Raw genomic sequence first — 25,277 nt, 5'->3', positions numbered from 1 at the left:
CCCACACATTCAAAAAAACACATATTTTCACTACATTCAAATTTGAAATTTTTGCAGCCAGGGATTACTTACTTTTTTATATATATTTAAACAGTGATAAAAAAAAGGGCATATATAATAACTTCGTTGGGGCTGTAGTAATTTATAATAAATAGTTATAAATCAGAATATGTATGTAAATCTGAATAAATATTTAAAAATCTGAATATATAGTTATAAATCAGAATGTATCATTGTAAAATATTACATATAACAGAAACATATTTATAAATCCTAATTTATAGTGATAAATCCTGAATGTATAGTTATAAATCTGAATACATATTTGTAAATTTAAGTATATATTTATAAATCCTAATATGTAGTGATAGATCCTAAATGTATAGTTATAAATCTGAATATATCGTTTTCAATCTGAATAAATAGTTGTAAATATATTTATAAATCTGAATATAGTTATACATCCTGAGTATATCATTATTAATCCAAATATATAATTGTAAATCTGAATATATAGTTATAAATCTGCATATATAATTGTAAATCGCAATAAATATTTATAAATCCGAATATATAATGATATTTCCTGAATGTATAGTTATAAATTTAAATATACAGTTCTAAATCTAATATATATTTATAAATCTATAGTGATAAATCCTGAATGCATATTTATAAATCAAAATATATAATTGTAAATCTAAATATATATTTATAAATCTAAATATATAGTTATAAATCCTGAATGTATAGTTATACATCTAAATATATAAATTCTAAATCTGAATCTATAATTGTAAGCCTGAATATCTACTCGTAAATCTGTGTATATAGTTATAAATCCTGAATAAATAGTTGTAAATCCTGAATATACTGTATAAATGTATCTCTAAATATATGTTTATAAAATGTGAATATATAAACATAAATCCTATAGATAGATAGATAGATAAATAGACAGATAGATAGATAGATAGATAGATAGAGTGGGATCGAAAAGTCTAAGACCAACTGTAAAAATGCTTCTATTTCAATTTATAATTTTTTATTTCACGCATTATATGAAATTATATATACACTACAAACTTAAACTGATGCAAATACTTATTGTGTTGTTGGTATGCAGTCTGGCTTTAGCAAGAGAGCGTTGTTGAATTGTAAATGGAACGGTAATATGCTGTCGTATTAGTCTGGCACAACCATTATCACGTCACTGACGGCACAGAGCCATGACCTCCGACCTACTTTCATCACTGTACAATGGTACTGCAAAGAGAAGGCCAGAAGACTAGTCTTCCTCCTCCAAATCTCTAAAACCAGCCATACTCAGCTCACTCTTTATCTAAATACAGGTCACTCCATTCCAGTAATACTCTTAGTCTCTTTACAAGACAGGCCTTAATTTTATAATTACTGATTACACTTTTACTGTGTGGGCGTGGATGAGGTTTCGGCTGATTAATTTTTTCTTTGTCAGAGAGAATAAACAAAGACAAAATCTACAGTAAGTAGGGACTATGTGAGTTTTTAAAATAAAGTAATTTAAAATGATACCTCCCTGTACGGTTTAATGAACAGTTGCAGGAAAATAATTACTTGCTTTCTTGATTAGATTCAGAATGAATCAACATCTTTTGCTCGTGATGCCATTTTAAAGCTGCTGTAAGCGCATTTTGCACCACAACCATCTCTCATTGTTTAGCCAAACAGGTAGTCACACCCCAAAACTCACACCACTGGCACACAGCCTGGGACTCCTCTAGAAAACATTCTTTATGGACTACTATCCCTCCTCTTGGTTCTGATCATTGAATCAGACTCACGTGGACAGCATGTGTGACAGTTGTATTCATTATCAGGGTCTTGTGCATTAAGAATCAATTATCCGAATCATTATGCACCACAGGCAGAGCTGGACCCAAACAATCTGTCAAAGGTTTCACTAAATGCTGTGTATATTACAGACACTGACTCACTTTGCTCTGATATGATAATGGTATTCAGAGCATGTCATCTCACAATGCTAATAAACATTTTGATACTTGAGTTTTTTTACAATGCATTTTAAGTGTATATGGGTGCTTTTATCTGGATACAGTATTTGCTAGATGTAATTTATCCACAAAATATCATGTTTTAGTCTGGCTGGATGTTAAAGTTAAATAAAGGGCATCATCAAATAAAACTGAATGTTATTTTTATTCTCTTGAGGATTAAACCAGCTCAGATCAACATTTCCAACTCAACTACCCTACGCCAGCCACACTTTGTCATAAAACATATTTTAGACAGAACAAAAACATGTTTCCACCTAATAAAAGCTATGTATGCATATGCACTTTTTAATTATTAACATGTAAAGGGGTAATATCCTACATTTTCTCCTTGCAGTTTACTTATAAAGTTAGTCAAGGTTTCTTGCATCAAAAATAGTCAATATTTTAGTTTTACATGACCATATTGCACCATCTCTACGGTCCTTAGAATTAAACAAGTTTCCATATCTGTACCTTTAAGACATCTTTGTAAATTCCTTATGTTTGGCTGATAATGAGATGCTTTTGCATAAATTATTTATTTGGACAAGGATGAGTTTTCATTTCTGAAAGTTAGAGTATTACATTATACATCTAACATATTACACAAGAGCAAGGGAAAGTTTTATGATATGGCCTCTTTCATTGTTGAGTTTTACAGAGGGTTAATTTCATGGGTTTAAAGGTGTAAATAGATGGTACACATGCTCTTACCTTTTTTAGCACGAGAGAAGAGTTTGATGCTGACAGGAGAGGTCGAGGGATTTGTGGAGTCTTTGGAGGACGAGCGGAAGATTCCAGTGAAACTGCGGCGGCGTGAACTCTTTGGCGAGGAGTCGTGATTGGAAGGGTAGGGGAAGATGGATTTGGGAGATCCAGGGCTGTTTCTGGAACGGGCCGGAGCGGACATGGGGCTAGAGGGCCGACTAAATGGACCACGGCTGAAGAAATGTTTGGTTGGGCTGGCTGAGCGGCAGTTAAGCTCTCCCTGGAGAGAAAACAAATAATAAAAATTACAGTATGTTGGTGTAACCTAATGTAGTCAGGATGATTTAGTCATGTAAAATACAATTTCTGTCTTTCATGAAACCAGTTCTTTTACATGTTACCACATGAGGCAAATTTTTTTAGGTTAACTGACATTTTTGCAATGTAATATGTTAGGTGGCAACTGCTAGTGCATTGCTTTGTGGTTGCTAGGCAGTTCTGGGCCGTTGCTAAGTGGTTGTTTGCTTGCCCAAGTCAAAAGGGCCCACCCCCAGTTGTGATGATATTCTGGTCCCTAAATATGGCTCAAGTCTGTCCTTTAATGTAAATCTATGGGATTTTTTGCTTGTTTTACTGTCTGGCGGGCAAATATAGTAAGCCACTTTGAAAAGTACGGGCACATCTCTCCTCAACAAGCCAAACGATTTAAGGTATCATTCATGTCTGTAGCACAATCAGTGTGGAGTCAAAGTTTAATACTTAAACCTCATTCACACTGGGCTCTGATCCCGGGATATCGGCGGGATCAATGCCGGGGAGCCTTCCGTGTGAACGCAAGCCGGTGCCGGTTTTCTGATTTGTATTTTATTTTTATTTTAATATACAAGTAAAGAAATTAACATCTCGCTAAATGTACAGCTTCACCAACCTGACGTAATTTTTCATTCAGAGTGCAAAACACCAAATATCGGAACCTAATTTTCCCCTCATATATGGTGCAGTTGAAGTCTGCGATGCAGAAACACTTAAGGTATTTAAAAATAATAATTATGGTAACCCAGTGCTGTCTCATGCAGGAAACACTCCAAACCTGAAGTAGAGGAGAGCTGTGGCTTTGTGTAGGCTATTCATTATCAAGAGTCAAAATTACTGCTATATTATACATGACAAAGATAAAAAATTACTTCTATTGACATAATATTTTAGTTTATGTTCTATTTATTTTAATTAGATCTGATACAGTTGTTGATGGGGGATTATACACTGTATGTTACAATGTGCCCCGCACCTGTTACAACATGCCCGTAGGCGGGGCACATTGTAACATTTCACTTTACTTTTTTATAGCTAGATGGTGAAAAAAGTCAAGGGCGTAGCAGGCGTAGCACTCTTAAAAAGGTGATTCGGTCCCCCGCACCTTTTCAAGCTAAAACCATATCGAGTTCAAATGGTGGATTTGTATACAGTATTCTTTGCGTTTTGTTACTTTTGACTATCCAGCCAATCACAGGTGAGTTTCATCAGCCGAAACAACCATTAAGAATTAGGCCATCAGTCAGACAGTCTAATCAGCATGGCTCCATTAGTTTCTACAAAGCTGCTTTCAACAATGCTCATTTATCCATGTTTTTATTTTATTGATGTTGTTCTAAATTAATAATCTAGAGATGAGGAACACACAAATGAGAGGTTTTTCTCCCCAATTTGGAATGCCCAATTCCCAATGCGCTCTAAGTCCTCATGGTGGCATAGTGACTTGCTTCAATCTGGGTGGCAGAGGAAGAATCTCAGCCTCCGTGTCTGAGATCATCAGTCCGCAGATCTTATCACGTGGCCTGTTGAGCGCGTTACCGTGGAGACGTAGTGCATGTGGAGGCCCACGCTATTCTCCGTGGCATCCATGCACAACTCACCATGCGCCCAACCAAGAGCGAGAACCACACATTATAGCGACCACGAGGAGTTTACCCCATGTGACTCTACCCTCCCTAGCAACCGGGCCAATTTGGTTACTTAGGAGATCTGGTTGGAGTCACTCAGCATGCTCTGGATTCGAACTCGCAACTCCAGGGATGGTAGTCAGTGTCAATACTCACTGAGCTACCCAGGCCCCCTCAAATGAGAGTTATTTATCGGCATATCGTTACTGATTGGCAGCATTACGTGAAATGCACTGCAGAAAAAAACAAAGCACAATCCTTCTTTAAAGCACACATTGTAAGTGGAGTTTATATCAGTGCATGAGTCTTCATTAAGTCATGCTTTTTACATTATGTTTGTGAAATAATAGTTTGATCGTTTGTTTTTGCCAATTTGCGCAGATTACTAGATCTGTGTTAAATATTAAAATATTAAATTATTGTCGGTGTAGTTAGTTTTCTTTATTTTTAGCCTGTTTAGAATCAAACTAAATTACAAACGCGATTATTTAATTGAATGCACAGCTAAACTGTTGCAGCGCAGGATCATTGAAAATTATTCCGTTTTTTTTTTTATATATAATTTTACTATTATTTAATATTAATAGAAACACCGACCTTAATACCGTGAATTGTATTTTTTATTTAATTCTTTTTATTTTTTGAGTAAGCACTTTCACTTTCAATTTTTATTGTCCTTGGGAGGCATTTCAGTTGGTAGACAGCAGCCAATAACACAAAAATAGTTAACATCAAACAAAACAAAAATGATCTTATGAGCTATTTGTAAAAGTAGGCCTAAATGGTAGAATATAATCAATAAAACTGTCTACTTGCCATCCGTGTAGATAATTAAATTAACCGTCAGTTTAGTTTTACCATATGCAATTTATTTGTTTACAAGAGGATGAAAGTGCGGGCTTCTCCAGGGAAAAGACACGGTTATCATTAAACTCAAGACGCTGTACATTAGACATCACATCGTGATGTCACTTTGGTCTTTATACTATTGTCCCCGGGATGTGTGTGAATGCAAGCACAAATTACGGGGAAGCTCTTGCAGTGTGAATGAACAAATATTGCAGTCCTAGAACAGTTCCCGGAAAGACTTTTCTCAGGATTAATGCCGGGATCTCTGTGTGAATGGGGCTTTAGGGGTATGGAATAAACCCTATTTAGAAGACAATCACACTTACACATGATTTTTGTATGCATGCAAATTACTATGAATAAAAGCTTTTAACAGGAATATTGAGTGTAAAATGGACAGTATCAGTGGCATGTTGTCGATTACAAGGATTCTCTATAAACATTGGCTATACCTTCAAAACTGTAAGCTCATTCCAGTGCAATCCCTTGCCGCATAGACTTCCATTGTAAATGCTTTACTGTAAACCCAAACTTTTTTTTTTTTTTTTTTTTTTTTACAAACTGAAGGATGAGCCGGAATTATTTTCTGTTGTAATCGACAGCATGCCACTGATGCTGTCCATTTTACATCAAAGTTTTTATTTAACATCACAGAACAACCACAGAAAATTTTCACTTATTGTTTTTTTTTTACATTCAAGAGCAGTCGTAACAATGTCAATGTGTAATTCCCTTACAAACTAAGCTTATTTCCTGTTGTAAGTCATTATGATGTGACTCTGGGCTGACTACTGACGGCATGTTTGAAGGACAGTCATTAAGATATTGAATGAAGAGACGTCATAACATTCAGATATGTTCTGACTCTGTGCTCTGGACAGTCCTTGATGTTTGCACTGTTCATTCACATGGGACTTTCACACAGCAGATAGACAGACAAAGCCATTGAAAACTGTTTAGACAGCCAAACGAACAGGTGGCCTTGTTTTGTCAAGAGGCTTTTGTTAAATCAGAGAGGCTCACACAGAAGCATAAATACCTCGCTGTATACCTAAACACAAACCATAATAACAACCTCTCTTTCTCACAATCTCTCTCTCTCTCTCTCTCTCTCTCTCTCTCTCTCTGAATACAATAAAGTGGGACTTGTAACTGATGTCAGCAAAGTTAAAAGCGAGATACTACAGATCATGAAAAATGAAAAAGAAAAAAAAAGTAATTTATCTATAATGTTGACAAAATCGTCTTTATAGCAATATGAATACTTTCCTAGGCCAGATTGATTTCACAGTAAAAATGTATTTAGTTAAAATTGTTCTGTGCTTACCAAAATTCAAAACACTGTCCCCAGTGGCCAAAGCAGTAAGTGTTGTTAGGCGTATGGTAACATGTGAGCTTCAGTTTCCGAGTGAAATGTCCACAGAGGGGCGCCAAAAGCAAGTTGAAAAGTGAGCTGTTTTTAACTGTACAGGCTGTAATACAGTGAAGAGGAATGCACATTTTATAAACTGTTCCCCACAACCCAAATCCCAAACCTAAACCTTGCCATCAGAGCAGTAAAATTTAATGTTGGAGGGGAAAATGCAAAAAATAAAATAAAATAAAATAAAATAAAAAATTCCGGAAAACCTCCAAATCACACACGTTACTTATTATGCAAACTTGCTTACTTCTTGGTTTCATTGCGGGACCCAAACACAGGTCTCTCACACTGCTGATGCAACACGCTTCCGGTCGCACCAAAAGGCAAGGTAAACACAATAAAGCCGATGCAAAAATGTCCGGGAAATGTCAGTAAGTCGGCATAATGTGGCCAATTCTAGGGTATTGGAACTCTTGGAAACAATGATGCAAATGTTGCTGTGTTTACTGGCTTTACACGGTCATGACAGGAGTTGAAAAATTGGACATCATTTTGTACAGACAGGTTAAGTAAGCAATTTTATCTCACTAGTCTTATGTTCCCACATACTGTATAATGTTTAAGTCTCAATAAACATTGACTATACTTTTGAAACAATTTGTATTTTAATACTTATTCCAGTGCAGTCTCTTTCCCCATAGACTTCCATTGTAAATGCTTTACTGTAAACAACATTTTTTCTTGTTTTTTACAAACAGAAGGATGAGTCGGAATTATTTTCTGTTGTAACTGACAGCATGCCATCGATGATGTCCATAGACATTACTTGTATTGAACTCAGAACATTCCTTTAAACAAAACAAAAAAAGAAACACAACTGTTTCTGCATTTAAGAGCTGATGGAAAAAGTCTGTACTGGCATTGAGTTTTCGTGGTCCTGAACGTTTGATCACGAGATAAGAGAAACACGCTGACGCAGCAGTTTTGAGTCACACTACCCTTATTTTGGCTCAATCCAAAATGCCATTCCTGTGGCAAAAGTTTGAACAACACTAAAGCATTTCATTTACACACAAATGATCGTCTGCACCGGTGATTTTACATTGACCTTGCTGAGGGTTAATCAAACATTATATCTGTTCAGCGTGGAAAAATATTATCAGTGTAAAGATATGTGTTAACAACATACTCATAAGAAAAGGTCACTGGCAAAAGTGGTGGAGTAGAAAGAAGGGCATCTGACCTTAAAATGTATTCTCCAAAACCATTACATATGCACAACCTCCAAAAGTATCAAAAGAGCTTTTCACATTCTGTGACTCCATCTCTCCTTCAACAACTGAAAGGAGGAGGGCTCAAAATACAACCCTGAGACATATCAGGTGATTTATCTCCTTTTTAGTCTTGCCTCTATGGGTCTCTATGGCTGATTGATTGATCATCAAATATGATGATTTCCCAGAATTCCCAAAAAGTATTTGGACACTTAAGCCACACTTAAAAATGTATTTATGTCATTGCAGTAGATAAAAACATATCAAACTAATTAGTATCTGCAAACAAACAAGCTTTTCGGAGTCATTTTTGTAATTACTTTTAACAGGTGTACTAGTAGTTCATCATATTAGCTATAAACATGTTCTACTAAGTTTGACAACCAGAAAGTATGTCTACTCTTTTTATTCTAATTTGAAATGAAATAAACTTCTTCTGTGAAATGTTTTTCTTTAAAGGTGTCATTGCCATCTTCTTTCAAATAAATGCCATTGGTTTGATATTTTGCAATCTAATGTAATGACAATACATTTTAAGTGACATGAGTGTCCAAATCATTTTCAGGGCCACTGTAAACGTAAGCAAGTACAATTACACAGTGCTTGTTTAACAATTCCATAATTGTATTCACAGCAAGCGTCCAGTGACAGCTGTAAGTACACTGCTGGGTACAGTTTATCATTTAATTGTGATCCAAATGAGAGTTCTGTACACGCAAAACAAGCCACGATACTATAAAGCAGGACAGGAAAAACATAATTACGAATCAGGTTTTTAGAGCAGACTCATCATGTCCCATCAGAGTGATGGCACAGATTGAGGATGCCAAGGGTGTGGCAGCTTTTAAACTAATGGCTAAGAGACAGCAGACACAAATGGAGTCTAACAGCATTTTCCTTGTTTTAAGTGGATATTCACATTTCTATGGCTGGGTACTGGCATCTGCCTCACTATACGATATACATTGCGATGCATATGGCACAATTCAATACATTGTGATGCATCAAGATATCATGATTGGCGTCACAATTGAAACTGCACCAAATGCTCAAGAGAGACTAAGGCCACTAATCTGTTTTAGTTTGAAAAATCCATCTTTGCAGTTTCCTAACGTCATCATTTTCCAAAACACGCGTACTGGAGTGCGTCTCTGTTTTGACGGTGGAAAACGCCATTACAGTGCGTATGAAAGATGTAAACATGGCAAAATCAATGCATTTTCAAAGAAAAACATGTTAATGTAGATGTGGCCTGAATCTGCGGGATCGGTTTCAATGTCTCTCTCAGGCCATGTCCACACTGATCCCTTTTCATCTGAAAATTCAATTTTCAGTTTGCTAATATCATCTTCCAAAGTATGCAGTAATAAAGAGCGTTTTCAAAAGTCTCCATCTTTGGTGGTGGAAACTGCATTTCTGGTTTTGATATCTGGTGTTAAAGGGATAGTTCACCCAAAAATGAAAATTCTCTCATCATTTACTCACCCTCATGCCATGTGTATGACTTTCTTTCTACTGCTGAATGCAAACAAAGATTTTTAGAAGAATATCTCAGCTGTGTAGGTACTCACAATGCAAGTTTAATGGGTAACAAAATTTTTAAGCTCCAAAAGCATATAAAGGCAGAATAAAAGTGATCCATATGACTCCAGTGGTTAAATCCATATCTTCAGCAGTGATATGATAAGAGTTTGTGAGAAATAGATTAATATTTAAGTCCTTTTTTATTATAAATCTCCACTTTCACATTCTTCTTCTTTTGTTTTTGGCTATTTACCAAAATATCGCCACCTACTGGGCAGGGAGGAGAATTTATAGGAAGAAAAAAAAGATAAATATTGATCTGTTTCTCATCCACACCTATCATATTGCTTCTGAATATATAGATTTAAGCACTGGAGTCTTATTACTTTTACTTTATTACTTTATGTGCTTTTTAGAGCTTCAAATTTGTTATACCTATTCACTTGCATTGTGAGGACCAACACAGCTGAAATATTCTTCTAAAAATGTTTGTGTTCTGCTGAAGAAAGAAAGTCATATACATCTGGGATGGCATGAGGGTGAATAAATGATGAGAGAATTTTCATTTTTGGGTGAACTATCCCTTTAACAGCAAAATCAATGCGTTATCAAACGAAGGCCACGTCAATACTAATAAAAAAAATCCCTATGTTTAATCCTCTCACCGACACTAGAACGCTGTTTTCCTCCACTGAAAACAGAGCATTTAGAAAACACTCTATTACCTCATATTTAGGAAAACGATGATGTTTGGACAATGAAAACGTCTCCGGTTACACATGTAACCTCGGTTCCCTGAGATGAAGGGAACGAGACATTGCTGTAAGCACTATGGGGAGTGTCCTTCTACATGACCTTGTTGAAACCCTTATTCAACCACACCAATCCTGTGATTGGCAATGGTGTCTGAGCCCTGCCCCTTTAGATGCGCAGTTGTCCTATATAAGCGGGCGCTCGGTCACCATTTCTTCAGAATTTTCTGAATGAGGGACATGAGTGAGTCACTCGTATTATGAAACTCTAAAATAGTAGTGCGGCCAGCAATGTCTCATTCCCTTCATTTCAGGGAACCGAGGTTACATGTGTAACACACCATTTGTACCATTTGTTCACGCCCATGAGGAGGCCATGCTTCTGGTTGAATGTGCTTTGACACCAATAGGGCAGTTCATGTCCTGTGATTCAAAAGCGAGGGTGATCACATCAACGATCCAGTGAGAGAGCTTTTGTTTGGGGACGGACATTATTTTTGTGCGTCCTCCATAACAAATAAAGAGCTGATCTGACAGCCTAAACTGACAGGTGCGCTCGACATATGTATGCAATGCCTTCACCGGGCATAACATATGCATAGATTGCACTTCATCCGCATTAAATGGTGGGGGAGTGAAGGCTTGCAAACAAAACCACCTGAGCCCTCAAGGACACTGATAAAACCTTAGGCTTGTAGCCTTTTCTAGGTTTAATGGTGGCTTTTGACAGATCAGGACCAAACTCCAGGCATGAGCTGTCAGTTGACAGCACCAACATGTCACCCAACTGTTTAAATGAGGCCAAAGCCAATAGAAGTGCGGTTTTTAAGGAAAGCACCCACAGCTCAATAGATTCCAGTGGCTTAAATGGGGAGTTTGTGAGTGCCTTCATCTTTCTTCAGAACAAGAAAATAGTGGCTGTAAACCCTGCTGTTTGTGTCACAGTCTGGGACAGTCTCTATCGCGCTTTTTGCGAAGAGACTATGAACCTCTGTGTTCAACACCGCCGCATCCTGTTGTCGGACCACAGACTGCAAAACGCCGATGAAGCAAGGTGGCCAGCATACAAACTGAATCGTATAACCACGCTCGATTGGTTTCAACACCCAGTCTGACACACCCGTGAGGGCTCGCCATGCACTTGTGCAGCGAGCTTATTGATAGCAGGCTTATTGATTCGCTCACTATAGGAGATTGTGTGTTGCTCACCATAAGGAAGCAGTTGAGCATAATGTGTGGGGTGTATGATATGTGAAGAGGAAATGGCGACCGCCTGTTCCACCAGGAGATGCTTTGAGTAGCCTTTTTCCTCGGCATGGTCCACTTTAGTGATGACAGCAGAACCTCTGACCTGAGAGCGCAAAGAGTAGGGTGCACACTAGATCTTTGTGAGCTCCGCATGGACTTCAGAACGGTGCGCTCCTCCGGACCACGGTCTGTTAATGATGACCGGTTTGCAAAAACCATTCATCCAGGTGAGACTTTCCTGGCTCTTCTGGAGGGGACCACTCAAGACCAAGCTCTTCAACCACCTTTGTGAAGACACGAAGAAGCTTCTTGTCCGTGGCATGTGCACATTCTTCACCTTGCGGATGTTGCCTCAGACTGTGCCATTGTCATGACACTCATCACACAACACGTTTTCTGTCAGCTTCGCATAAGAATCAAAGCATAGTCAATACAGTCTAAATGCTCTTATAAAAGGATAAAGGAAGACAAGACCAATGACAGAATTTAGTGTGCAAATGCATTTAAAAAAGACCAGTTGTACTACAGAATACAAATATCATAATGATGTCATTGCTGTCAGTTATTTTGTACACTGAACATTCTGTCAGTGTAATTCAATGGGAGATTTTCTAACTTAAATTTCTTTAAAAAAGTATAAAGTTAAAAAACAAAAATAGAAAGCGCACCTAGGACTAAAATTATCAGCGGAACAAAATTGGAATGGAGTCTGTACATTAAGTAGTTCAGGCTGAATTATTTAGAATAAACCCTTACCAGAATATCTGAGGAATAATACAGTGCAGCCTTGTAAGCATTGTAATTATGTACCAGACCACACACGTATCACAGAGCTGTTTTTGATGTCATCATAATGACTATGGACATTGCGCAATTCAAACAAACAAATGAAATGTGGGATACATTTGCTGAAAGTACACATCATTAGGATGTGTACCATTGGCTGCCTTTTAATGTGGAGCAATTTTGGATTTAATTTCACTAAATGAATGAGATCAAAAATACACACAATACAGAAATGCCACACTCACTAAAAACACACTTTAACATGTTTTTGATATCAGTGATTGTTTTCAAAATGCAACATAATTTAGTTTCTTGTTGGCTCAACCTTGTGAGTGTATGGGTTGTGTTACCTTGCGTATGCAGTCCTTGTTCGAGTGTTCAGCATCTCCTTCCAGGAACGGCATTGCAAAGGAGCTCAAGTCCTGTGGAGCACAAACAAACAATATGACGACATTGCTCATCATAAATCACTTTCAAGGCTGTGGCACCTCTCATTCACATGAAAAATTAAAACATTTCAGAAATTAAATATTAGAAAACTAGTACATTTGCACTGTAAAGAATCCAGAATTGTGTAGCTGTAAATGACACAATGAACAATTCACTATTCTTACATATCTTATTTTAATGGACTAATGTTAAAGCCTTAGGGCACGGTAAAGTAATTGCACAAATAAAAGGCTGAAAAGAAAGAGAATAAACAACAAAGGCAGTTTAACAGAAGCACATCAGATTTAACAGATGGACACACAGTGGGTGTCTATTACAACCTGCAAAAAGGCTGAAATGCCCACCCACCAATACAGGCACAATTTAGAGGAAGAGCCTTGTTCAACTCACATCAACTCCACAATGTCTCCACTGTTCTCCTCAAATATTTAGAGACTCTACCAATCAACCATCAATTTAGCCAAAACAGAGCACACATCATCACTATCAGAAAACATCTACACAGCCTCTGTCATTTCAACCGGTTTTTATGGAAACATGATCTCATGTGACCACCCTGGAATTTAGCAAAGGTCTGTGTAAATGCATCTGTAACCTGTAATGCACAGATTACATCAGGTATCACTCAGCCCCTACAATGGACTGCCAGTGTCAGGTGAATAGACTGTACAATGATTTTCTAGAAACTCCAATGGGATCAATAAGCTTTTGTTCTATGAGAAAAGTCATTTCACCCTGCTAGCTATTAAAACCAGTTTTACTCTGACCTTTACTAAAAAATATGACCAAGGGTACAAATAAGATAAATGGTGTTACTTTTGGTCAGTTTAGGAACATTATTCAGAGGTCAGCATCACTACAACCAGTTATCCTAAAACAGTATCAAACAAACAGTAACATTAAACTTATATATAGGTTGTTCTTTAATTCTTCATCCATTTTGCTGCTGTATGCTAACATAGAGTTAAGAAACTCATGCACACCAGCAAGTATAAACTCACTCTGGCAGAAACCTAAATTAAAAAGCTCAGAACATGTAAACGTGGCACAGCAAGTGACATTTAAGATAAAAAATAAAAAATAAAATAACAGCTGAGGTCCACTTACACAAACCACAGAGTTACTGAAGTGCATTTGTGTTTCAAACATTTCCTTATTACACAAGCCTCTGTTGTACCAACACAGAAGACACAATTGTTTAGCAGCCACTCCGTATATGCTAAACATTACACTTGTGATGTATTAGCATGATCTGTACTATGCAGCCGAAAATCCCTTTGTTAGCATGACCTTTTTCCCACTATACATAGAATACTGTACTTACACATACATATACAGAAAACAATACACATTATGTGACCACGTCCACACTTATATATTTTTATTTGAAAATGCACTGATTTTGTTACGTTTACGCCTGCCATCCACACTAGAAGGCCGTTTTCCACCACAAAAAACAAAGACTTTCGAAAAAGCTCTCTATTATTGCATACTTTGGAAAACGATGACGTTAGGAAACTGAAAACAGAGTTTAAAGCAAAAACGAAGTGTGGATGTGGCCTATAGCTACTGTTGTTACGTATACATTTCGTATACAGTTTGTTTACTTACAGCAATAGATACTACATAGTCATTAGAGGTAAACCGATATGGGTTTTTCTATGTGCGATATCTAGAGAGAAGTGTGGCTAATGGACAGTAATTTAAAAATCACAAATATCTGCAAATCAACAGGCCTAGCCAACAAATTGGCTGACCACTTATAAGCCCATTTCAATACACCTGAAATATGCTCAAGCAAAACACACTCAACACGTAAAATAACAAAATTTTATAAAAAAAATAAATAAATAAATGTGTCATGACGTTTTCAAACAATTAGGAAAAAAAAATCTGCACTTCTGCATTAGCTTTGCAAATATCACAATAACAATAAGGCACTTTCAATCGAAATTAATGGGGCCAGTCCATAAATGTTAAAATACCCACTGTTACAAAAGTATAGCCTCAAGACATTATATGGGTTAATATGATTTTATCATGATAGAATCAAAACTTTACCGATGTTAATTGGATTTACAAGGTTGCTAGTTTTTCCGGTGTTATATCATCATGACAACAAAGTTGTAATTTTGGATTCAGCTTTACACAAATATGATTAGAAGGTGATTTTATCACACGGAAATAATGTTAACACGTATAATGTTTATGTATTAAAGCTTTACTTGTGAAACAGCATGTACTGTATTTTGATGTTTATGGACTGGCCCCATTCACTTCCACTGTAAGGGCCTCACTGTAACCATGGTTTGCGAAAGTCAAAATAATTTTTTGCTACCACAGGCAGTCAGTGACACCAGAGACTATTTATCAGAGACAGGCCACTTCTGTTAAAATGAATAGGAGAAATTGGAGCGCCCAACGGTCAACGGATGTGGAAAGGAAGTCCCGCCTTTCAGGTAAAAGCGCCAATCACCTTTTAGATACAGACATCGCCTGTCAATCAACTCAAGCTAATGCACATTAGCTATACACGCCTGGAATATATATATATATTTTTCTGCATAATCTGAGGTAAAGAAGGACAACTTATGATTACAGTGTTGTCAAATTTTAACCAACCGTTTTTGAGATTTTGGTGTTCCCCCATTCAAGTAGATAGGAGCTGCACTTTCATTACTGGAAATAGCTAGACTATTAAAGATAGTTAAAGACTTTGATGACACCTTGTTCAGACCAAATCAGATAATGCAAATTGGTCCTCATATGTACGTATTTCTTAATAAAGTCATCAGTTTCCACTATTTCACTAATTTGTTATTTAATTTTGTAAATTCATCTGGGTAACCCAAAAACCTGATCACACTGTTAACGTCCTTGCCCTGTCTCCATCATTATAACCGTCCATTACGCCTGACTCATGTTGCTTCTCAACATGCAAATCTTGTCTTGTCTCACAACAGGTCAGTCATATCCATGGTAACAGGGTTAACTTTCAAAGCAGTTTCACTCCCAGCTGATGAAAATGTAAGTGGAATCTCTAGAAAATCAAACTCATTGCTTAGAATTTACAATAACATCCCTGAAATTAGTTTATAAAGAAATGATTCAGCTAATTTTTTTGGACAAAAACATAAGACAGTGTAAATAGCATCATTTTGTACTATTAAATTATTTAAAAGCATGGTTTGATAAAGTTGGCTGGATGTGATGTCTATTGCCACATGTTGTTTTCAGCACCATAAAATAGCGACTCATCCAGTTTACCTTATCTTCCAATGGAAAGAGACTGATCAACAATAAAACACAATTTCCTTGCTACACATAGATCCGAGCCAGTCTGCTTCCTTATCTTGGATAGAAGGACCACAGCCAAAGTAGAAAAGCCATCTGTCCCCTAGACGGGAGCTCAGGGTACCCCACCTCCATATCCTTGGAGTCCAAGACCCGATTACAAACCTAGATTTCCAGGGTAAAGATCAGGACAAAATATTACCTCTGCAAATGAGCACTGGTCAGTGATCAAATAAATAACACCCCCCTCATAGTCAAGTCATGGAAGAGCTATGGCTGTAGTGGTCTTGTATTGAGATGAGCCAGTGGAACTGCTACTGCAAGCACTTGGAAATTTGATTAACACAGGGTTACTCCAAGGAGCAAGAACAGACATAACTCACTGACAATATAGCACCTCCTCTCAGTTACAGAGGTCAGTGGGGCAGGTCTGAGGATGTGTGTGTTTATACCTAAAAAAAAAAAACTTAAATCCAGGAAGGTAACAAGGCTGTCTTGTAACACTATCTGTTTGTGTATGGAAAAACAAAGAAAAATGCAGAACATGTAATGACTGCACAGAAGCCTCAGCCTGGTGTGGGTTCACAGAACATTTTGAATGTGATTTACACTGCATAAAAGGCCTCAGCTCGAAGTCATATCCAAAAAAATCATTAAGAGCAAATGTGAATAGGTGACAATATATGAGCTCTTGTGATGCTGACCTATTCTGTAAGCATTTCTTAAAGCTACCACTTGTATTTTGTGCACCCCTAGTGGCATCAAAGAAAAATAATGACTTCCCAAACACTCCGCCTTGTCCTCATTTTCCATCGTTTGGACAAACAGGCAGTCCCACATCTCCCACCCCAATCTCACACCATTGGTTGAGCCAATGTTGCTGTGTCGGACAGGTCAAACAAACCGAGCAATTCTCCAAAGTGCCACAGTTAGGGCCCTATGAAGTGTGTTTTATTTTTTCCCATATTCCGTTTTTTTCCGTTTTGTTTCTTCCCATATTCTGGGTTTTAAAGTTTAATTACATTTTATCATTAAAAACACTGTCTAATAAAATTCATGAATTAATTTGTTCATGAAAGATTTACTTTTCAACATATCATTGCATTTTTTTTTATTAAACAGAGAGCATCTATACTGATCCTCACAACACAATCCAAAACCTTTTTATTTTTTTTATTTTATTATTATTATTATTGTCGAATACAATATTGCACAAAATAACAGTATTTATGAAAGCAGTGATGAAGTGAATTTTGCTCAAGATATTGCTTGGTAATTATTATTTATATATTATTATTATTATCATTACTACTACAACTACTAGTTCAGTGAATATCATATTTTACTATACAGAAGTAATATATCTCTGTTGCATTTTTTAAATTTCACGCATCTAGTTAAATGGAGCTTTTATTTTGGTATTTTGGCGGAACACCAGATGTTTTTGATGGCTTCACTTCTCACCTCTGTAAAAGCAGTTTGCTATATGGGCTAATGTGCTTATTAAAGATGCACTCAGTAACTTTTTTCTTATTGTCATCTTGGACCTACAATGACACCTAGTGGCTTGGATGCAGCATAATTTAAAATCAATAGTTTTCAGTTTCAGATGCCATTGTAGAAATTTAGGATTCACAGTCAGCCATGATTACTTTAATCAATAAGTGAATGTGTCAAATAACAGGATGTTTACTGAGATTAAGTGAGTAGTATTCGGCTGGTCATGTGAATCTAACATGGCAGCCACCATGTGCGGACCCTCTCCATATAGAATAAAACAGCTTTTATAAGGTTACTGATATGACTGGAGTCTCCATTTTAATGTGAGTGGTCATGATTTCCTACATATATTGCAAAATAACTGTAAGGAATAACAATGAAAATTTGGGTGTGACTCTTTGAGGACTGTTAGGTTGGAAGCACTCACCCCGGAAGGCCAGTCAGAGCCCAATAATTCAGTCAACAACAGTTCTTCCTTTTAGTGATTTTAATCACTTCTAGATGGCTTAGATGTACAGATGAAGTACAGGTAGGATGAACAATGACATAGAAATGTGTGGTCTGTACAAAATAAAGATTAAATAATAGTTACAATGCAATTCAAATGAAAGAACAACAATACAGACTTCAAGTGCCAATACAAGAATGAATAACACTATCAGTAAGCAAATATATTACTGCAATCAGTGTATTGACAATCTCAATTGCCATTCTGACATCTGACTAAGCCATTTAACATTAAACATCATCAGTACACATCGAGTCTGGTAATTAACACCAGATATCTAACACATAAGACAATTAGCAAATGAAATAATAATGTGCAAACACTATTATCAATGCAATCGTCTGTTCTAACAACTTACGTGTAACCAAACGTGCATAAAACGAGTGCACGCTAAACACGCTCACTCACTCAAACGTAATTACCATAAACTCAAGTAGATGCAAGTTTACAACATGCAACTTAATCATAATTGTGTATTAATGATGGAAAACTCACTTTATAAGATGCACAGACACATATAACTGTCCAAATTTGTTTCTGCTGGCCCTACACAGTGTTTACACGTTTAAGAGAAATCAACTTACAAATGGCTTACTTATAGCTGTCCTACCTTTAAGTAGTATAGTTTACCTTGATAAATTCAACTATTTGTATTAGAAGAACTTTATAAAACATATTCCAACAACATGTGAGCAAGCACTCACATAATAAGATCATGACACATAGGAGAAGTGTTCAAAAATATTCCTTTGGGTAGACAGAGCAAAATATCACGTGCCTACAAAGAACTTGTCTCTGACCTCAGAAGACACAGTGGACAGGGATGTCATCCCAAGGTTGGAACGACCACAGGAGGGAATGACTGATTACTGTATTAAAGTTCTGCATTATGAGCCCTTAAGTCTGTGACACACCAAACCGATGTCAAAGAACTAGCACCAACTAAAGCTGACTGTGGGGTCGGCTCACATCGCCTGCGTCTGGGTCAAAAAGTTGCTCTTGAACACACTGCAAAGACGACAACCGACGGCCAGCTAGCACGTCCGTTCTGCGCCTGCATGAGAGGAAATAACTTTCTGTACCAGCAGGTGGCAGTAGTCTGTATTCGTTACTCAAAACGGGAAACCGGAAGAGCTAGTGACTGCTGGGATACAAAACATAAACAAAGCAGTGCTTGCTTACCTTTTTCACACAAATCTCGCTCACCACAGACGGATTCGTGATATATCGGAAATGTCTGATAAGTTGCAAATAGCACTGCCGTTGTCAGCCCTTGGTCTTTTGCTTGTGGAACAATCAGACACCCATACACTCCCGACTATAAAAAAGATATGGGTAACTAAACTAAACTTTAATAAGCAATCCTAAAGTATTCAAAAATATAAGGAAATCACTGAACCTATTGCCTATTTATACACACACAAAAACATAAAAAATAACAGCAGGTTCATATGGGTTCAAAAATTACATGCAAAAAGTATGTACAGTATGTACAGTAATAACATTGCCCTACATAACCTATTTTCGGTCATTTATTTACCAACATTTATTCAGAGCAGTAAATGTGATTTAATTAACCCTACTAGTTAACTGATTTAAACCTGAAGGACGTGGTCAAGCGCCCATCTGGGGAGAGAGAAAGCGGTAAGGACATCCACCTGAGATGAATTGTGGCTAATTACCATTTCCATGTTCACAATGAGAGTCGGGGGACGCTGTGACCCCGGCAGCAGCGAACCCCCATGTGACGCTGGTGAAGATGGGGGTGCAAGATGAGCCGGAGGCCTTTCTGGAGCTTTTTGAGAGAACTGGAATGGCCGCAGGCACAATGGGCAGTCCACCTCCTACCGCTGCTGACCGGGGAGGCCCAACTCGTGGCCCAACAACTCCCAGTTGACAACTTCCTGAGGTACCCTGAGCTGAAGAATGCCACCCTGCAGCGGGTCGGCCGCAGTCCCAAAGAGCATCGCCAGTGGTTCCAAACTCTGACACTGAGAAAGGTCGGCCGCCTGTTTGCCTTCACTCAACAGCTCCGTGACTGCCGGCAGTGGGTGCTGGCCGAGGAGCCCAGCGATGTCGGGGGTGTCATCGATCTCATGGTACTGGAATAATTAGTCTCCAAACTACCGAAAGGAACTGCAGAGTGGATCCAGTGTCAATGACCCCACCCCCTCCCCTCCTTCTTTCTGACCTATCCTGTTCCCTCAGAAACGGAAGAACAATTCCCAGAGACCGGTGCCCCGGCCTCGGGGGTTTTTCTAACACTCCTGTCTCTCTCTCCTGCAGCTCTACTCATTCTTCCTCTCAGGTGAGGGAAGCTGCCGCCACTGGTGTGGGTGTGAGGTTTGGGCCTGTCTGTTGGAATTTGCAGAGAGCCGGGACACGTCCATGAACCATGCCAGGTGATGGAGGTGAGGACGTTGATCTGGGTCCCCGACACTCCACAGGCCGCCCCTGATCGAGCCGGGATGTACCAAATACCCATGAGTATTGTGGGGGGGGGGGGTGGTACATTCAGGTTGTAACTAAACCTCCATTCATCAATGCTTGGTTCAAAATGGGGCATTGGATACAAATAATCAGAAGAAGGTGAGGTGTGTGCATGGGGATATTTACGATTATCCTGTAGTGACGTCACAATTCTATTTCGGGGTCAAAAGCATCACAATGAGGCTGTGGTTAGTTCCCGCCTCACCCATCCACTAATTTTGGGTACTAATTGGCTGGCTTTTCCCGAATTGTTAAAGGGGTTGGGTGTGGATAGATCCTGTAATACAGTGGTACTGCAATGCGCTGATGGGGGAGGTGGAGCCGGTGTCGTCTACGTCAGCTCCACGTCAGGATGATGTAAGGGAGGGGGAAGCCTCGGCAGCATCTGAGGGGGGTTCTGAGGTTGCTGTGACGAGTGGGGCTCACAGCAAACCCAAAGAAGTGCACAATTGAGCGGGTGGAGGTACGGTATCTGGGATTCCACTTGGGCCACGGGCAGGTTGATAAAACTGCAGCGATCGCAACCTGCCTGAGACCCAAGACCAAAAAGGAGGTGAGACAGTTTCTGGGGCTGCCTGGCTACTATCGAAGGTTTGTGCCTAATTTTTCAGAGGTCACCAGCCCACTGATTGATCTCACTAAAAAGGGAGCCCCAGACCCGGTCCAGTGGACGGAGCCATGCCAACAAGCTTTCAAGCAGGTAAAAGCTGCACTTTGTGGTGGGCCACTTCTGCATTCCCCTGATTTCTCTCTCCCTTTTCTTTTACAGAATGATGCATCAGACAGGGGGCTGGGTGCTGTTCTGTCCCAAGTGGTGGAGGGGGAGGAGCGCCCGGTGCTGTACATTAGTCGAAAGCTCTCTATGAGAGAGACAAAATACAGCACAATAGAGAAGGAGTGTTTGGTCATCAAGTTGGCGGTCCTCACTCTCCGCTACTATTTGTTGGGACAAGCATTCACCCTCTGTTCGGATCACGCCCTGCTCCAATGGCTTTACCGCATGAAGGATGCCAACGTCCGGATCACCTGTTGGTATCTGGCACTCCAGCCATTTAAGTTCGAGGTGGTCCACAGACCGGGGTACAGATGGCTGTCGCGGACTTCCTCTCCAGAAAAGTTGGGGGAGTGGGCCGTCCGGATGGTTCCCCTGGCCTGAGTCGGGCAGTGGGTGTATGTGGAGATGAGGGCGTGGCCAAGCACCCGTCTGGGGCGAAAGTGGACATCCACCTGAAATTAATTGTGACTAATTACCGTTTTCATGATAACAGTGAGAGTCAGGGGAGATAAAAGATGGCCCAGTCCACCGAAAGAGAGGGAGAGAGAGCTGCACAGAGCAGTGTTCCTGAGTGCGATTTGTATTGTGCTGAAAAGCATCAATTTGAGTGTGACCACTGAAAAGTGGAATATATATAGACTGTGAAGCTGTGGGAAATAAAGCCCTTTTGAGTTGGATCTCGCCGTGTCCCGCTTCCTCCTTTTGATCCAAATACGAGCATCTGTTACAATCAGTTTTATAGAAAGTTAATATTTGTTCTGTTGTTCAAGTCCTGAATTTCACATTGATCTTCTACATAACTGGAGATTTATAAAGTGATTTTAAATCTTGCATTCAAACCATGCCCATATGTTCAAAACAGCTGCTACTGTGGCTATAAACAGATTTATTAGCATTTTCAGTGAATGGCAACATTTTCAAGTCTTTTTCATGTCTAGACCACAAAGCTACTGTAAATATTATTGACCTAAAATAAAAGACTTCAGCAGAGGAGACTCTACTCTGTGAGATGTGCTGCCCTTTAAACCACTGCATATTTCACATGCACCTGTTACAATGTCAGGAAACTGCCAAAAATGCCACGATGCAACAAATTACAAATGCATGTCCATTTCAGCAATGATAGAATCAGTGTTCCCTAAAGATAAATGTTGTTTATGTATTCCTGCTGCAGGATTACTCAGTAATGACACCGATCTGATAATGACACTAACACGTTAATTAGCAGGTTATTATTCAGTGGCCCCAGCACAGGAAGCAATAGAGACTCATGATTTCATGATCTTGAGCTGACTCAACCCAAACACTGGTTATTTTGCAAAGATTACTTTTTAATCTAATAATTATATTAACTTTTTAGCCTGTTACTCTGTTTGCAAAATTATAAGCTGAAACAATGACAGTGTGTGAAATTTCACATTCTTGGACTCTGCTGTTACTTTCTCTCTCTTTATACTGTATCTCTGTCTAAACAGGATAAATATTGATCAGTATTAGCAGAGGCTATACATACAGTATGGTCATACAGACAAGTTCATAGAAATCCTCTCAATTTTCATAAACATCAGAGAGAAGTGCTTATACAAACCACACATTAACTGAGTCTGTACAAAGATGAGGACTCCATGTCTATTACAGACAAATGGGGCCAATTGATATAGTCAACACATAGTCAAGACTTTATTATTCCTATTTATGCGATCTGCTAATTGTTCTGAATGCAGTGAGTAACCAGTGAGAGACATCTACCAAGATTGGACTGATATTTATCTACCTGAAACCTGCAGGAAATTAATTTATTGGTTAATATCTCTGAGACCATACATGCCACTGCTTTATGACCTGGCATATCTTTCAGAGGACTTCCTGGAATTTTCTTAGTCACAAAAGGTTTGGGGTTGTGGCCATAATAATAATAATAATAATAATAATAATAATAATAATAATAATATATGTACTATATATGTATACTGTATATTAATATGAAACTGATTTGCATGTGTATAAAATATAAATAATATTAAAATATTTTACAATTATTTTAAATATACTTCTTATGCATTAAATATTATAATGATGTACATAAAATCCAAAAACCTTTTATTGTAAAATCTCGAAAGGAATTTTCACTTTTCTAAACATAGTCTTCAGTAAAGACATAAACAGACATTTTACAACAACAACAACAACAACAACAACAAAAATTAAACAAAGACTCTCAAATAACAGGTCATTTCACAACGTCATTGCTTAAAACTAGAATATTCAGAATGCTAATTAATTTTAATATTTGCATGTTCCAGTCCACGTCCATATTATTAGTGCTGAATCCATCTGTGAAAGTAAATAATAAGTATCGGCAAATAGACACTTACGGGCATGTTTATCCGAAGCGTTCTCTTTTTTCTTGAATTTTTCTTCTCATCTTTCTTTTTAGAATCCATTGCATTGCTGCCCATTTCCCAAAAATATATCTTTTTTTTTTTTTTTCTCCCTTGGTAAAGGCTTATTTAATACTGGCAACAACAATAAAATCCATCGCCCCTACATATGAGAACAACAGATCGACATAATACTTATGCAGTAGTGTTATAGACAAATATGTATTATTTTGATTAATCCATTCTCGAATTTACCAACGTCTCGTGAGAAATGGTGCTCGTTTCATTTTCGGTTCATGAAAAACAAACACTTGCTCCTCCGATGATAAAACTTCGAACAGAAAAACATGTGAGTGAAGATGCTCTCCGGTTCTCCGTGTGAAAGCATCAGTGTGCGTACAGTATGTTTGCGCCAAGTACTTATAAAATCCGCGCCGCATCCGCCTATCAGTCAAATGACGGAGTGTGCAGAGGGCGGGCTTAGAATGCCTATTCTATTTCTATGGTTACAAGCAATGGATGCTGCAGTGAGCAGAAATTAATACAGGACATCCTTTTAAGAATGTTGTTGCATTCTTCAGGATAACAGTAAATGTAGCATTTGGTTGACATTATGAATAGATAGAATGAAGCAAACTGTCTTTTTATAGATTATTTAGCACTATAGGTTATCTTTTTACCTAAAAACAAAGACGTTTTGTTTTTAGACATCCACATTAATTCAATAATAAAAGTTATATATAGATATAATAAATGCTTTGAAACGCCCAGGGCCTATATTTAACCACAGTAAATGTTAGGTTGAACATTAACATCTATAAGCTGTACTTGCATTGCAAAAGCCACATAGAGGTGATTTAGTTAAACTGAAGTATGCCTGACCAGTACTCTTTATTTCTCTCTGCTATTCTTATTTTATAGAGGACCACTGTTGTTACATGCTGCCATCTACTGATGATAAATATGCCAAATGAAAATATTCCACAGAGGAATATTAAGAGTAGTTTAAATCAGGGACTAAATACGGTTCGAGGAACAAAAACGAAAACCGGAAACGGACTTTTTTTTTTTTTTTTTTTTTTTTTGTTGCAGAACATAACCAGAAACAATAACAAATCCCATTCAATTGTTCCAGAGTGAAAACATTATTTTTAAATGCTGGTAGTCAGTTAATAACTGGTAAATTTTGTTCCAAAATTTTTTCATGAAACCAAAGACTAAATGGTTTATCAGAGGAAATTTTTGGAATTACTCCACTTCCTGTTGCCCAAAAAAGGGGGCTTCATTCTTTTTTAGTAGAACATGTTAAGCATGTGCTTAGATTTTAAAGGAAACCCCTGCATCACACATTATTTTGCCTGATTGCACATTGTGGATGTAGTCTTCCATGACATGCTTT

At 38.0% G+C, this 25,277-nt stretch overlaps 1 protein-coding gene across 5 annotated transcripts in view; it reads right to left on the bottom strand.

Moving 5' to 3' along the window:
* LOC127431796 (5'-AMP-activated protein kinase subunit gamma-2) overlaps positions 1-24,248 on the bottom strand; it is a 91,388-nt gene extending 67,140 nt beyond the window's left edge. For all 5 annotated transcript variants that reach the window (XR_007895654.1, XR_007895655.1, XR_007895656.1 and 2 more), the window contains exons 1-3: positions 23,873-24,248; positions 12,831-12,902; positions 2,751-3,024 (exon numbers count right to left, since the gene is read on the bottom strand). Coding sequence is in view for 2 of the 5 variants with exons in the window: in XM_051682345.1 (XP_051538305.1) it covers positions 2,751-3,024; positions 12,831-12,902; positions 23,873-23,956 (430 nt within the window). In the remaining 3 variants the exon portion in view is untranslated. The remainder of the gene's footprint in view (positions 1-2,750; positions 3,025-12,830; positions 12,903-23,872) is intronic.
* Positions 24,249-25,277: the final 1,029 nt, after the last annotated feature.

The sequence above is a fragment of the Myxocyprinus asiaticus genome, chromosome 41, assembly GCF_019703515.2.
Source record: "Myxocyprinus asiaticus isolate MX2 ecotype Aquarium Trade chromosome 41, UBuf_Myxa_2, whole genome shotgun sequence".
Taxonomy (NCBI): Eukaryota; Metazoa; Chordata; class Actinopteri; order Cypriniformes; family Catostomidae; genus Myxocyprinus; species Myxocyprinus asiaticus.
Note: the sequence above shows the minus strand (reverse complement) of the source record. Positions and strands in the feature narration are given on the sequence as shown.